Source organism: Balaenoptera musculus, chromosome 15 (genome assembly GCF_009873245.2).
Source record: "Balaenoptera musculus isolate JJ_BM4_2016_0621 chromosome 15, mBalMus1.pri.v3, whole genome shotgun sequence".
NCBI lineage: Eukaryota > Metazoa > Chordata > Mammalia > Artiodactyla > Balaenopteridae > Balaenoptera > Balaenoptera musculus.
In genome coordinates, this window is record NC_045799.1 from 17,877,428 (window position 1) to 17,893,733 (window position 16,306).

At 47.1% G+C, this 16,306-nt stretch overlaps 1 protein-coding gene across 11 annotated transcripts in view; it reads left to right on the plus strand.

The window, feature by feature from the left end:
• Positions 1–16,306, plus strand: part of PTPRT (protein tyrosine phosphatase receptor type T) — a 1,089,879-nt gene that overhangs the window by 886,335 nt on the left and 187,238 nt on the right. For 6 of the 11 annotated variants that reach the window (XM_036826097.1, XM_036826100.1, XM_036826103.1 and 3 more), the window contains exon 14: positions 14,706–14,762. The exons of the other annotated variants lie outside the window; for them this stretch is intronic. In XM_036826097.1, coding sequence (XP_036681992.1) covers positions 14,706–14,762 — 57 coding nt within the window. The remainder of the gene's footprint in view (positions 1–14,705; positions 14,763–16,306) is intronic. 11 annotated transcript variants of the gene reach the window in all.

Genomic DNA, 16,306 nt, shown 5'->3' on the forward strand with positions numbered 1-16,306 from the left:
TTAGTGCCTTCCGTAATGAGAAAACAAACACTGCATCGTTATGTAGTTGGCATTTTCAACACTAATCCCCAAAACTAAGGCAGCATTGTTCAGGCTCATCACTTTTTGTTTCCCTAATTATAACTGAATTGCCTGGCTCTTTCAATTGGTACATGTTTCTGCTTATTATTCTTTAAAAACAAAATCAATGAATGGTTTGTTATCATTTAACCTATTACAAGGTTGAATGGTTAGAAATCAGGTTTATCTTTTTGTTATAGAATTGATACTTTAAACAACTATCCTCCCTGTATAAACACACCAAAATTGGGCAATTGCATTCTGTTCCCTGCATTTATTGACAGCATATATAGTTTCATAGATTGCTTCCACAGTGATGATATGTGTAAATATAAGTAAACATATAGTCATAAACTATAGACAAAGACAATGACTCAAGTATGTATACACATATGTGAGGATATACACGCAGGCACACACATACAGAGGAAAATGCACACATGTCAGGGAGGGGAAGAGACAAGAGACGGGGTGGGGGGGGAGAGAGGAATATTTTATGGTTATTTGGCAAAATATGCAGCGAGACCTATCACACATCACTTTTATAACTTTGAAGAAAATCACATCAATTTGTAGGCAGAAAAGGGAAGATGCAGGAGGAAGAAGACAGGAGCACTAAGGGCTCACTGTGATAAGAACTCACTCTGGCTTCACATACGTCATGAGAGGTCGACATGTCCCTAACGTGTTCTCTCTCGAGAACCTGGGCTACCAGACAGAAAGAGATAAAATAATCCTTGTCAGGCAAGGAGAATTGATGGCCTGCAAACAAAAGTGACACAAATGATGGGCCTTGGCAGACCTCTCCACTGAAGAAAACAGATAATCTAGAAAGAAGAACCTCATCAATTGGCTAGCACTAAAGCTCTGGTCTCAAGCTGGACAGCTGGGTGTCTGCAGCATCCCCCCAGGAGGGGGCAGGACACACACAGAGAAACCTTCCCCGTGGCGGTGCTCCGTGGCTCCCACTAGCTTTTGACCCCTAGACAAGGGAGGGATTGATGCCATTGCTCTCCCCTGCCGGAGGTGTGGGATTCTAAGGACACCCTCTGGGACATAAGCCCTCCTAAAGGGGAGTTTGTTGGATCGTATTGTCTGAACTGGGAATTGGGAACATGTGATCGGACAGGCAAAGGTATACGTGGGGACTTCGAGAGAGAATATTTAAAAGTATATGTTGCTGGCAATGTCAGGACCCACTGTCCTGATAGATACAGAGCCCACCATGCCACACTTCTCCAGAGTTGCATTGCTGATCTGCAGAATTACAGTGGCCTTTAAAGAACTGGAACAGAAGAACTCTCTACCTCTTCTTAGCATAAGGATTTCTCTTCTTGTCTGATGTTTAGGTTGCAGTCTTCCTTTAGTGCAATGTGTTGTGTACACACGCCAGGTGTGGCGTGGGAAAGGATAGGAATGCATTAATGAGTATGAATGCCCAGCTGGCCATGCCCAGGCAGGGCTCAGAGGAGTCGGGAGTAAGTGGTGGATTCCAAGCTTCCACACCCTTGTTTTCCAATGAGGGCTGTCACTCCAGCCAGGAGAAGCAGGCTCTAGCAGCACTTGGCAGTGGGGCAGAGGGCTGGATAATGCAGAATGCCCGTCTCCTACAGGTCAGGGAAAGCTGTGTTTTGCTATGTCTACTCTGTACCCTTGGAGCATCCAGGGTCAACTAAAGGAGAACCTTATCTGAATTCACGCACTGCCCATGAGGACTTGGTATCAAGGATCTAAGTCCAGGAATCAATATTTGACCCATCCCTTTCCTGATGATGTGAATCAAATTTCCCTTTTTATGGGTTCGCTGAAAATACTGGTTTTTTTAATAGAGAAAATACGATGGTGGGAATCCTGCAGGCGATGGGGGTATGTGAAGTCCCAGCGGCAAATTCCATGGGCCACCTGTCTCCCTCCAGGCTCCTCCACCTCTCTGTCATCATGGCACCTTCTTCACAGGTCTGCCAGCGGCCAGCCAGCCTCTGGAGTAAGATCACACGGGCAGGCTTGAGGCCAGTGCTGTGGTGATGAAGCAACTTGCTGATGTCCTGTCCCTGACCCTGGTGACTCCAGACAGAATCTGTGGTCAGCTGTGTGGGTCCCGGGGAACTGGAGGGCTGCCACTCAGAATGGAACAGCCTGGAGCTGTTCAGGGTCATTCTGACCTGACCAGACACCCAGGGCATCTTCTATTAAATACGATCCTTGGCTCTAGCATGCAGCTCTAACCCTTGTCTGTCTGTAAGGTCGCTGTTAGTCACCCAAGCTCTAATTAAATGCTGCCCAGTTTTGAGGTTTGCAAAGCAAGGGACCTGGGTTAGTTTTTGGCAACTGCAGAGTCCCACAAACTCAGTGGCTTAAACAACAAAATTTATTGTCTTACATTTCTGGAGGCTAGAAGTCCAAGATCAAGATGTCAGCAGGGTTGGCTCCTTTGAGAGCTGTGAGGGAGAGTCTGTTACATGCCTTTCCTCCAGCTTCTGGTGGTTTTCTGGCCATCTTAGAACTATCACCCCGATCTCTGCCTTCTTCACATCTTCCTCTGTGCGTATCTGTCCAAATTCTCCCTTTTTATAAGGACACTGATCATATTGGATTAGGGGGCCCACCTTACTCCAGTATGACCTCATCCTAACTTAACTAATTACCTCTACAAGGACCCTATTACCAAATAAGGTCACAGTCTAAGGTTAGGACATTAACATAAGAATTTGGGGGGAACACAGTTCAATCCATAACCGGCCCCATGCAGTTAGGGGCAGTGTCCAGTGGTTCCCATTGAAGCCTCTGACTCTTTACCATTCACAACGTGATCCCAATAGCTTTTAGGGATGTGCAAGGAGCCAGAACGGGCCCTGCCAGAGGGGGCCCCGGAGGTGAGCTGAGGTCCAGATGTGGCTCCTGTTCCTTCCGGAAGCTGAGCGAGGCTGCCTCATGCAGAGGAGCTGCATGTTCTGTGGAAGGAGCCCAGGGCAGGGGGTACACACAATGGGCCACCCCTACACACCAGATGCTGGGTCCGTGGCAGCAGGACCCTTCCCAGACCCCACATGATGGTGGAGCATCAGGTGCTGGGCAGGGCCAGGCCTCCTGGGACAGGCACCGGCACTGCTGTTTGAGAGGAGTCCTGATGAGGAACTGCTCGGGCCTGACCACTAATTTCCCATTCACAATTGTGCCGTGCGGAAGTTCCTGGCACATAGTTGACCCTCGAAAAATGCCTGCTGAAGTAGGAAATGCATTTGGAGCCAGCATTTCACTGCAGCAAGGCTCAGAGACTCTGGGGGGTCTCACTCCATCTTCTCAAACCTCAGCAGCACCATATTTAAAGTGATCCCCATCTACCCATTCACACGACAGTTTTTGAACGTACCTACTGCCATGTGTTGCCGATAACCTGCTCTTTGTAAAAGAAAAGCCCTTATTTGTAGTCTTCGTCCATTTCCAGGGTGTAAATATACCCACAAATCCAATATCATGTTACCAATCGTTTAACAACTGGCTTACGAGAAAGTCCTGAATGTTTAGCGACATTTCTTCTGCAGCGAGCAGATGCAAGCCAGCTCCAGCACACCGAGACCTCGACCCACTAGTTTGTTATGAGGATCAAATGATATCATCAACATAAACGTGGTTTTATTTACTGCAAATTGTTTTGGAAATTTTAGAAAATCATGATCGATGACCATTATTTCTGTCATGTGGTCAGCTCACTCACTGAGCACCTGCGAGCCAGGTACCTTGTAAGGAACCAGGGGTTTTGTGATGCACCAGCAGGCGTGCTTCTGGTCCTCAAGAAGCTCACAGTCTAGGGCAGAAACAGACATTAAGTGAAGGATTGTAACAGACAGTGGTGGAGTTATGATTGTGGTCAGTGCCTCTAAAGAGAAGTGAGAGGTACTGAGTGAGGTCTGACGGCAGCAGAGCTAAAGCCCTAGGCACTAATGAGTGTGTGTTCCTGGGACACCCCCTGGGGCTACCTCCCCTGGGATGGGTGTAGCGTGAGAGACTTTGTGCCCCCTCGTCCCATCACCACCCCTTCTCAACTAACACTGGGAATTGAGTCGTGGCACAGAGCAAGGGTGGCATTTGAGAAGCCAGCGGACTCAGGACCTCACCCTGTGAGAGGAGCCACACCCTTGGCCCAGACTCCACGGGAAGAGCCAAGTCCCCTGTGTTTAGAGAGCATCTGGCCGGTGGATTCACACACCACCAGGGGGCAGTATTTATTTGTAGAGCCAGGGCAGAACCTCCCGCTGAAGGCGCTGCTAAGGGACTGTGGGGTGGAAGTTTGGTATTAGCTGGTGGAAGGGTTAGTTCTGGGGTTAGGACAGGCCCCTCTCAGAAGGCTGGAAGGCAGTCTTTTTCATTGATATGGAGGCGCGGGGGCATGGTGCACCATCCCAGATTCACATCTTCTGTACCTTATTCCTCAGCCAGGGGTTGGCTGTTAACGCTGACTGGAGATTCAGAGGAATCAGAACAGGAGTTCAGCTGTAGTGGGGAAGAGGAATTTGTCAGTGAGCAGATAAAGAAGAATGGTAGCATTTTAAGACAGATGCCCGAGAAGCAGAGCCTGAGGCAGGGATTTGGGTGCATGGGATGTACTGAGGGAGAGCTCTTGGAAGAAATCTGTAAGTGCAAGAGGGAAAAGGCTGAGTAAGAATCTCTTGTCAGATAAAGTTAAATCTAGGCTAGATCCCGGGGGCAGAGTGTAAAGTTCTCCAAAGTTGTTTTGCTTCGAGGCAAGAAACCAGGACTCCTCCCCCATACCAATCAGCCCTTGGCATTTTCCCTTCACTTCCCCTTCTCCTTCCCCTCAGGAGATCTCTCAGGTAGCTCCAGAGGAAGTGGCACCTCTGAGCCTTGCACAAGTCTCTGGAGAGAGTCACAGGGATGAGTCCTTAGCCCCCCACACACGCAGGAGCTGGTGGATGTCACACCAATCTGTAAAGGGGATCTGGGTGTGGCACCAACAGTGTTGACCACAGGGCTCTTATTATATGGAGGATGTTACATCTTCAGGTTGAGGATAGCAAAAAGCTAATGGAATTGCCTCAAGTTCAAGATCTAAAAGAACATTTCAGAAGCCCTTTGCTTGGCAGACTCTAGCTCCGGGAGTCTGCTCAGAGCTATGTAGAGAAAACTACAGTCAGTGGGTAAATAGACATTAAGTTTTGGTTTGGAAACAGAGAACTCTGATTCAGTTTTTTTTTTTTTTTTTTTAAATAATTATTTATTTATTTATTATTATTTTGGCTGTGTTGGGTCTTCGTTTCTGTGCGAGGGCTTCCTCCAGTTGCGGCGAGCAGGGGCCACTCTTCATCGCGGTGCGCGGGCCTCTCACTATTGCGGCCTCTCTTGTTGCGGAGCACAGGCTCCAGATGCGCAGGCTCAGCTGTTGTGGCTCACGGGCCCAGTTGCTCCGCGGCATGCGGGATCTTCCCAGACCAGGGATCGAACCCGTGTCCCCTGCATTAGCAGGCAGATTCTCAACCACTGTGCCACCAGGGAAGCCCTGATTCAGACTTTGAAGGGAGGGCAGTCAGGGAGAAAAAAGATCCGTTTAAAAGTTAGGTTTTGTTCTTGTAGTTAAAACAGGAACTGAGAAAGGGCAAGTAAGAGGGAGGTGGACTTAGACCCGTTCAATACTGTTCACTCTCCATTTGGAAGACGGGGGACGGGCTCATTGTAGGAACCAGGTTGAAGAGATAAGCAGAACATGCCTGGGAAAACGGAGCTTGTGAAAACTTGGGGTGGGAGACCTAAACTTCCAAGGTGCTGAAATTTAAGTGAGAGACAGCTCTTTCCAGGCAAGCTGATCATCCTGTCTGCAGAGGATGCCCAGGGTTGCAGTGGCTGAAAGAGGTACCCAGTATCTCAATTCACGCCCTTCTGGCTGGGCCAGAGCAGGCCATGCGGGAAATGGAACTGAACACAGAGGCTCAGTTCTGGAACCAGATTGGTCCGTTCCCCTTCCAGAAGCTGTGTGCAGTTCCATCCAAGCCCTCCTGCCTACACATTCTCCTACCTAATTCTTCCCCGCCTCCTTCCATGCACTCATTCACTTTGCTACTTTCTCCTGCCCACAGGCCCTGCCTCCACCGGACTTGGTTGCATGACCTGGCCCCTTCCTACCCTCCAGCTTCATCCAGGCTTCTATCCTCTTATTCACTCCACTCCAGCACACTGCTCTTCTTTCAAGCTCCTTCCAACCTCAGGACTGTTGCCGAAATATCGGCTTCCCTGTGCACTGATGCCAAACAAATACGGAGCCAGAGATTTTGGAGGAAGAGGGAAATGGCTTTATTGTTCTGCCAGGCAGAAGGGAAGACACAGCAGGCTAGCGCCTCAAGAACTGTGTGTGTCCCCCCCACCCCAAACAGAGAAGATTTTATATGTGGGGCTCGCAGTCCGGGGTATATGATAAGGATCAAAGTAGTGAAGGTCTTGCATTCTTCTTCCTGCATTATTTCAAAACAGTCACAGCTGGCATCAGGCAGCCAGGTAATTGAGTCCATTTGTCTCTGGGTTATCGGCCTGCGACCTTTTTTCTGAAATGCAAATGCTACAAGGGGTGATTTGCTACAAGGGAGTGCAGGATGTAATTCACATACTGTTAAAGAGTAATAGGTTAGCTTTGTGAGGTACAAATCTAGTTACAGACACTACAGATTAGTAACAGTTAAAAACTAGGAGTGATTAACTCTTTCAGGCCATGTTATATTTCTTCTCTAGCCTGTTCACTGTTCCCTTTACTTTCCTTGTTCTCAGGAGAGGGAAAACTTTATTTCTATTTTTGCTGCATTAAGACCTTTGCTCATCCTGCCCCCTCTGCCTGAAATTATCTGGTTTAACAGATGTACATCTTTCAGATTGCAGCTTCAATCCCACCTCCTCAGAAAGACCATCCTAACCTCCAGTCTAATGTGTATCCCCAAAGTTTTCCACTCTCATTATACCCTGTACTTTTTTTCATAGCATTCATCATGACTTATAAATATATATATATTTTTGGCTTACATGTTGAATGTCTGTCTCCCAACTAGATTCTAAGTGAAGTAAGTGAAAGGATTGTGCCTATTTTGAGCCATGTTGTGTCCCCAGATCCTAGCAAACATTAGTGCTCAATAATATATGTTGAATGAACAAATAGATAAATGAATGGACTGATCAATCAATTAATCAGTCAATTAATGCATGGATCAATGGCTAGATGGCTGGCTGGCTGGCTGGCTGGATGAGGTCTTCCATGACCTCATTTTTTCAAATACAAGCTACTTGTCAAAATGTTCTCTTGGGGACTTCCCTGGTGGTCCCGTGGTTAAGAATCCGCCTGCCAATGCAGGGGACACGGGTTCGAGCCCTGGTCCGGGAAGATCCCACATGCTGCGGAGCAACTAAGCCTGTGCACCACAACTACTGAAGCCTGTGCGCTCTAGGGCCCACGTGTGGCAACTACTGAGATCACGTGTTGCAACTACTGAAACCTGTGCACCTGTGCTCCGCAACAAGAGAAGCCACTGCAGTGAGAAGCCTGCACACCGCAACAAAGACCCAACGCGGCCAAAAAAAATAAATAAAATTTTAAAAATATTTTTTAAATGTCCTCTTGGAAGGTAGGAATAAAAGTGGTAGAGGCAGGGATTAGCTACATGATCTACAATCCCCACTAACAAAAAGACCAGCCAGGCTCCGCTTGATTGCCTGTTGTGACAGGGACCTCACTACTCCCCCAGGGAGGTTGTCCCACCATTGGACACTTCAGTTGAAGGAAACCTCAACATCAGGGGTCCAAATTGGCTCCCTATTATTTCTGCCATTCAGTCTTTGGGGCCACATAAATCTGCCTTTTCTCCTTCCAGAAAATAAAATTTGCCTCCTCGGACTTGTTCCCCCCACCCCAGTTGGGGTCAATCAGGTCCTTGCTTGTCCACTGTCTTCCCATTGGAACCTCTCTGGCCGCCTGCAGGCAGCCTCACTCCCATCTTTGGCGCCAGCCGGCAAGGGGACACAGCTGGCTCTGCAGACTCCCGCTGGGTGTGCCCAAGTGGCAGTTGGAAAAATCGGCTTTGATTTGATTTGCAAACTGAGCCAGTCATTGAGACAGAGTAAATCCGGAAACCCATAAAGCCATTTGCAGAGTTGCTTTGCAGAAGAAAGTCACAGTTTTAATCTCGTAAACACTCTCTATAAGGATCCCATTAAAACAACCCCCTCGGAGTAGGTGCTGAAAGCTGAACTCCAGAATAATGAAGCATGAGATAAGGGGCCAGTGTCACCCGTAGTCCCGTGCTGCCTGGTGGTATTGATGGACCAAAACCACTGTCTCGAGTAACAAGAGGGTGGGTAATAGTCTTTCGTAAATGTGGCTTCTTTTTATAATGGCTAAGCCTGAGGTAGGTTTCATCCAGCATTTTCTCTCCTCTCTTCGTAATGGATTCTCACCCCTGCAGGGACGATAAATAGCCATTCTCCAGTGAGATGCCCTCATTTCACACATGCTAAGACTGGGGCTCAGAAGGGGAGTGATGTGTCCCTATGTGTCCCTGGCTTTTTTGGTTACAAGAATAACCTGCCACAGGTTATGTGAGAAGCCAAGCAAAATGTAGGAATTGTCTGCTATCAGATAGGAAATACCCACTGCCTGCCCTCCCTGCTCCCATTGATCCAGTTCTATATGGAAGATTCTGTCTTGTATAAAGCTTCCTCGAGAGATTGCCTGGAATGATGGGAAATCAGAGACACCTAGTTTCAAATCGCACATCCAAAATTTAGCTGTGTAACCTTGAACAAGCCACAACCTCTAGGAGTCCATCCCATCACTTTTAGGCCTAAGATCATTAGTTCTTTCCCCTGTTAATTTGGGATAATGCACATAAAAGGTCAAGAACATCACAGGTGATACAGCTTGCACGTCCTTTCTTCCTTCTTCTGGGTCTTGTCTTATATGAGACCTGGAGACCCAGGTCTACTAGGGACACGTCCTCTCTCTGCTCGTCCCCAAGGAAGAAAGCCAAAGCCTGGACCGTAGTCGCTTCTCATACAGTTGTACAAACCAGGTATTTATCACATGGACTCAGGCTAGATTTAAAGTGCAGAAACTGAGAGGGGACAAGAATGATGCTGGCCTTGGCTCTTAACATTTATCCTCTTCATCTACAGGCCATTGTGTTTAGATGAGCTCCTACACAGCAATAATATATTTGCATTGACTGAGTATAAGATTTTGCTCATGCACTTGCTAACCTTTGACTATGGCACTTTTCCCTTTCTCATCATCTGCCCAGCAATTTCAGGAGGGATCCAGAATCACAGGGTGCTCAAATCTAGCTATGGCAGCTGGAAGTAGGGGCTATAATGAAGGATCACTTGTGAGAGGCTAGGCTATAGTGAGCGAGTCTGTTGGAAAACTCTTGGTTATTGTTCAGTCCTTAGAAGTCCTACCAGACTTTCAGAGGAGAAAGCCCAGGCGTGTGTTTTGGGGTTAGGGCAGGGGAGTGCTACTCCTCTCTAGCCAAGCCCCACGAGATGAATTTTCCATGCTTGGGGTTCTCAGAATTACTTGAGTGTAACACGGTCTCTTTGTCCCTTGGGCCTCTTTGCTCTCAACCAGCATCTTCTAGACCCTAAGATGCCAATGCAGTACTGTGGATTTCCTTGAAGGTTATGTGACAAGATGGAATAAGAGGATTATATCATGAGTATACTGTAAAAGAACCTAAAGAAGACCTTTAAATATCACAACCCTTTAACATTTTTCTTGCTACAATAGCTGGAACATCTCTCTAGTCTTCTCTGTCCTCGCCCTACTCCCTATTCTCTAGATTTGCTCCGGCCACCACCCCGTAACACACACACGTGCACACCTTCTCCACACCGCACTGACAAAGCTGGTACAACAAGAGTCCAGAAAACAAAAGCCAAGACCAATACTTGTCCTTCAAGCATATCCCTGGGGAGCCCTATTTCATCCCTCTAAACTAGAAATGAGAATTATCTACTTAAGACCTGAGACGCCCAAGTTGACTTTAGCTCAGATCTGATATCCCAAAGTCATTGCATCTTATGAAGGGAATAGTAGGCCTTTTAAAATCAGGGGTCAAGGAAAGGGAGAAAACGTGGGTAGGCTGGAGCCAAGGGATAGAAATAAAAAGCATAAAGCTCCATTGGAGCTTTCTCTGATGGGATTTCAATGTAGTGTTGGGAGTGTTAGCAAAAATTAACCACCTATTGTGTGCAAGTCATAGGGCTGTGTGTTCACATGAGTCTACAATGCAATGATAGAAGTAAAGCCTGGCATTTATTATGCACTAAATAAATAGTGGTCATCATTATTACCCTTACTTAAGAAATGAAGCAGTGTAAGCTCAGATGGGTTAAATAAAGAGCTTAAGGTCCCTCGGAATTGTTGCTCAGATCTAACTTCAAAGCTCATGGCATTTCCATGGCACCATTTTGAATCTTGTCAGTACCACAGACTGGGTGAGATTCTATGAGCCACTGTCAGGGTCCTCTGTCTCCTATTTGTTAACCCCTTCCCATCCCTCTTTTCCAGTAACAGCTGATAGTAGAACCTTTAGGGTGTGATGATGGGTCTTTGGCCTGTCTTCAGCAGTATTCAAGCTAAGTCCTGGGATCTGGAGCAGAAGGTGAGGTACCTCAAGGAGCCCTCAGCTTTACTTCCACAATATACTGAAGCTAATAAATCAAGAAATTAATTTGTCTTCAAGGTTATCTGATCCAGGGCCATCTTTAGCCTGTCAGCATCTCTTTGCATTCAACCTTCATTGCTTTAGAAGGGAAAAAAAACCAGAAATCAAGTCTGAGGCACTCAGTATTCAGACCTCCTTCTTCTTTGCGTGGTCCCAATGTTTTTGTTAATGCCTGACATATATACATATGAACAAGCTCTGGAAGCTGTGAAGAGAGAAGGATCATGAATCCTCCAGTAAAAAAGCCACACTGTAGGCAGACCAGATGACAGAGGAGAAAGCAAGGGACTTCCATCTTTTGTTCTGCTGGATTAGTCAGGATAAGCTAGGCGTTGCTGCAACAACAAATTAATACCTAAATCTCAGTAGTTCAATGCCACAAAGGTTTCTTTGTTGTTATGCCATCTAGAATATAAGTGGCCTCAAAGGACCCCATAGCAGGGGAAAATTAAGTTTGGAAGTAGTAACCTGGATCTTAAATACTTCACTTGGAAATAACTCATGTGACTTCCACTTACATGACCTTGATGAGACTGGAATTCTTCCACATGCCTTAAGGAGAGATGGGCCAGGCACCAGTAAACACCAGTTATCTCTAGCACTAAATATATGAGTCCTTTTCCTATCTCTACTTCCTTTGTGTCCTGCTGGGACCCATGATCCATCACTTTACTTCTCCTACTCCACCCACTGGGAAGACTTCTCCCCCTCCCAGCACCTGTCCAGATACACCTCTGTTCCTACCCTGCATAGCTGAGCATTCCTGCTAAACAGTTGTAGCCATAAATTGTAGGGTGGGGAGGCTTCTCTGGGCCTCCCAACCAAACTAAGGCTTTAACTCTTTTTCATTTAATCCTCGAAAGAACTTCATGAGATACTTACTGTTATCCCCATTTTATAGGTAGAGAAATTGAAACTCCAAAACGTGTGTAATTTTCCAAGTGACACAGCTAGTAAATGAAAAATACTAAACTAGAATTTCATTTATCCATTTAGTTTTGAGTGCAACTTAATATTGATAGGTGGTCCCTCGTCTCCTAGAGGTTAAGAAGTTTGTCTTTGGATTTGGACAGTCTTTGACTCCAGGCTAGAAAAGGTACTTAACTGCTCTGTGTCTCAGTTTCCCCACCTATGAAACAATGACAATAACACCACTTACTTCACAGGGCCAATTAAGAATTTAATGAGCTAATGCACATCAAGCGCTTAGTGCAATGCCTGGCTAATAATAAGCACTCAACAAATAGTAAGTAGTGGGAGAGCCAACCTAGAGTAATTATATCAATACACTATGATAAGGGCTATGATGAAGGTAAATTCAGGATGGTGTGGAAGCACAGAGAAGAGAAACATAAGTCAATTTAGGGTGTACCTTCTCAGGTATGTGGTCACTGAGACAAAGTTTTGAAAGAAGAGTTGACAATTATCATATGGAACAAGGCCGGAGAGTAAGACAGGGAGGTCTTCTGAGCTGAGGAATTTGCACATGCAGATCACTGGAGGCAAGAGAAGTGGCCACTGAACTTGAATGGGACAGGGTTCCTTTGAACCATGGCTAGAATGCCAGTGTGACCACAGGAGGCTGGGAGGGATCAGAGGTGAGGCTGGAGTGGTAAGCAAGGCCAGGACACTGAAGACTCTGCATTAGCCCCACGGCACATAGAGGAGCAATGATTGTCCTGAGACAGTGCGAGCCCTTGGAGGTGCTTAGCAGGCTGCCTTTGTCATGAAGGCTACCCTAATTACAGCTCAGAAACTGGACCAGAGAACGGAGACTGAGGCAAGGATAAGGCTGGAGCAGGGGAGAACAGGTAGGAGGCTGCTGAAAGAGGCCAGATGGGAATTTGAGTCACCTCTTCTCTCAGCCTTCTATTTCTTTTTCTGGCATGCCAGGCCAACAGTCTTTGTCTTGCCTACCTCAAAAGGTTGGGGGCAAATTTAATAAAAACGTGCGCTTAGAACAGGGGTTGGCAAATTTTTCTGTGAAGTGCCAGATAGTGACTTTCGGTTTTTCAGGCCATATGGTCTCTGCCACTACTTCTCAACTTTGTCATGGTAGCACAAAAGCAGCCATACATAATGCATGTAAAACGAGTATGGCTGTGTTCCAATAAAACTTTATTTATGGACACTGAAATTTGAATTTTATATAATTTTCATGTGTCACAAAATATTACTCTTCTTTTTATTTTTTTTTCCTCAGCCATTAAAAAGTGTAAAAACCATTCTTCACTGGTGGGCACACAGAAAACAGTGGGTGGCCGGATTTGGCCTACCAGCTATAGTAGTTTTCTATAAAACTAGAACGTGGTTTGAAAATGGTGAAGTTGGACTTAGAATATGGTTTGAAAATGGTGACGTTCCCCATACCTTTGAGGGAGGAGTATTATGATTACTGTTGACTGGTGGTTACAGTTTGACATATTTCACAGCTGTTGGTAAAGCTTGCCATCTGTGTGAATTTTTGAAATTATGTATTTCCTGTTTATCAGTTGGTCTGGGATGTCCTACCCCTCTCTCCATTTTGTATAAGGACTTTATACAATTTTGTTGATGAATCACTAGAGAAACATGCAGCCTTTGACGGGGCCTAGGACACCTTCCTGCTTTTTGATTCAGTTTCTTTCGAGAGGCAAGTAGTGGGTTCAAAAGGACAGAACATTGAAGTCGTACAAACCAGGATCCAAATACTGCCTCTGCCAGTTCATAGTTCTGTGACCTTGAGCAAGCTGTATCAATTTTCTGATTCATCCTTCCTTCCTGCCTTCATGCATTTATTCAACAGATATACCCTGAGTACCTATTGTGCCAGCTCCAGCACAATGCCACAGCAGGACACTAGTAAATGACGAGTAAATGACAGTGACTGATTAAGGAGACTCAGAATTGCAGGGGTGGCAGCCACTTAAGATACAGTGAGGTTATTGCTTGGAGAAGGGAAGACCAGGGTGTTGGGGGAAGACAGAGGAAGGGCATCTGGCCCGTATATGGTGAGTCTCCCAGAGAGAAGGATCTCTGAACCGACACCTGGAGGATGAACAGTCGTCATCCAGGTGAAGAGGCAGGAAGGGGGTATTTCCACACCAAGTGACCAGCCTAGGTAAGGCCTACCGACAAGAAGGTGGGCCGGGGGGCGCTGTTGATGGTGGAAAGGAGTTTATTGTGCTCGGGGCAGAGCACAGAGTGCGGTGGTGGGAGTGGAGAGAGGCTGGAGGGACAGGCAGGGAACTCATCACTGACGGTCTGTGAACTGGGTTAAGGAGGTTGAAGCTGACCTGGAGCACAGCAGGGTCACTGGTGCGTCTCGACGGAAGGATGGAGAATGGACTGAAGGGAACAGGACGGGAGGCGGGAGGACCAGCAGGGGCTGCTTCAGTAACCCAAGCAAAACAGGAGGATGGCTTGAACGGAGTGGAGATGAAATTGGAGAGAAGGGGAGAGCTTCAGAACCTTTTCTGGAGTAGAATTAAGAAGGCATGCCAAGTGATCCGAAGTGAGAGGTCAGTAAAAAGGAGAGGTAAAGGACGACTCCCAGGCTCGTAGACGGTGTGGCTACACGGATGGTGGCGCCATTTACTAAGAAAGGGAAGACGGGGAGAAGATGTCTGAGTGGAAAGGCGATGGGTTCATTTATCATAATACTGACCTTTCTGGGTTGTTCTAAGTCTTAGAAACATTGTATGTGAGGTAGCTGGCAGAGTCCCTGGCATGTCCTGGGTGCTTGATAAATGGTGACTCTTATTCTTATTTCATTTAAAAAAATCTATTTCAGGCCCTGTTTTGTTAGATCATGATGTTCTTTTGCTGTTTAGTGTGAGCTCTTCAGAGCCACGAGAATTGCAGTTTTGTTCACCGTACTGCACGTGTTCATGTGTGTTTCTTTCTCTCCTTCTCTTCTGCATGCTGCCTGGGGACTGGCTTCCTTGTGGTCAGCACCAATGGGCAGCGCCCAGGTGACCCCGGGGACTCCACTCTGCCTCCTCACCACAGGTGATCACCAGAGCCCTGGGCGGGGGGGAGGGGAGTGAGAGCAGCCTGTGCTCAGTGGTCCCTGCAGGCCAGGTGCACCGGAGAGGAACTGGCAGCCCCTCCACCCCACCCACACATCCACCCACCCACCCAGCCATCCCTCCACCCACCCAGCCATCCCTCCACCCCCGCCATCCTTCCATCCCTCCCTCCCTCCCTCCCTCTATCCATCCATCCATCTATTCATCCATTCACCCATTCTACTAATGCATACAAAGTACCTACTATGTACCAGGCACTGCTCTAAGCGTTGAGGTATATAGTGATGAACAAAGGAAAACATATTCCTATACCTTTGGGGGAGGGGAAAGAGCCATTAGCCCAAAAAAAAAAAAAAACTACACAAATAAATGGACAACTGCATCTCTGAGTCATGCTACAAAGAAGAGATGTGTGGTGTCCAAAATAAACCAGCAAACATACCTGGAGCTCAGGGAATGATTCCCAGGGGAAGTGACAGCTGAGCTGTGGTCTGAGGTCGGGGGAAAATTGACCTACCTTCTCTGTGCTTAGATCTGGCTATGACCCCCCCACCATCTGCCATTTGTCTTGGACAGGTCACTTCAGTATGATGATCCCCACTTCTCCTCTCTGTTAAGTAAGAGTAATAATGCTTCCCTCTTAGGGAGCATCGTTTTCTTATAGACTTTGCACATGCAGAGTCTTCCGCAGCTGTATCCTGAGATGAAACAAGATAATGAATATGAAAAAGGATGCTATGAGAGCACCCAGTCTAAATAAATAGTGTAGGTATTTATTTGAAGCAAATACCAGCCCCTTCCCTGTAGCACATTGTGTTTCAATCTCATTTCATATAAACTTGCGCTGTTCTTCAAAGATTGGGATGCAGAACCCATCAGAGGCTGACGCCCATCATGGAGCCCCAGAGACAGCAGAGACCCTGCTGACATAGAGATCCCTACTGGAGGGGTCCTTCCTGGTCAGTGGAGGTTCCTTAGAGATTTCAAATCTTTAACTGGCGCCTCTCTCAAAGTTCTCGCTCAGACAGCGGTCTCCTCTCTGCTAGTCCCTGACTGGTCAGTTTGTCATGGTGGGAGAGGGGATACATCATGCAAGGATGACATGAGTCCAGCCATCCAGGACCTCATGGTCCACTTCTGTGCACCCCCTTTCCCAAACTCGGAAACTTCACTGCTCATGATTGTCTTAGGCTGGGTTTCCCAGACACAGAGCCTGGGATGGGGATTCTTGTGCAAATTATTCACTGATGAGTATTCTCAGAAGAAAGAAAGTGAGGGAGATGGGATAGGGCCGGGGAAGAAGCCAAGGGAGGATGTGGAGACTGTGTCAGCTGAGCCCACGGGGGCTCTGGAGTGTGGACCCTGTCACAGGGGTGTCCCCACTTTGAGGCAAGGGGGCCAGCATTTGTGCCGCTGTGTCAGTTCAGCCATTGCCCGTGTCCTGGCGAGGCGACTTCACTTTGCCTTATGGCAGTTCTGCAGGGAAGGAGGTGGCTGTGAGCTTTTAGCAGCCAGCATCCCCCC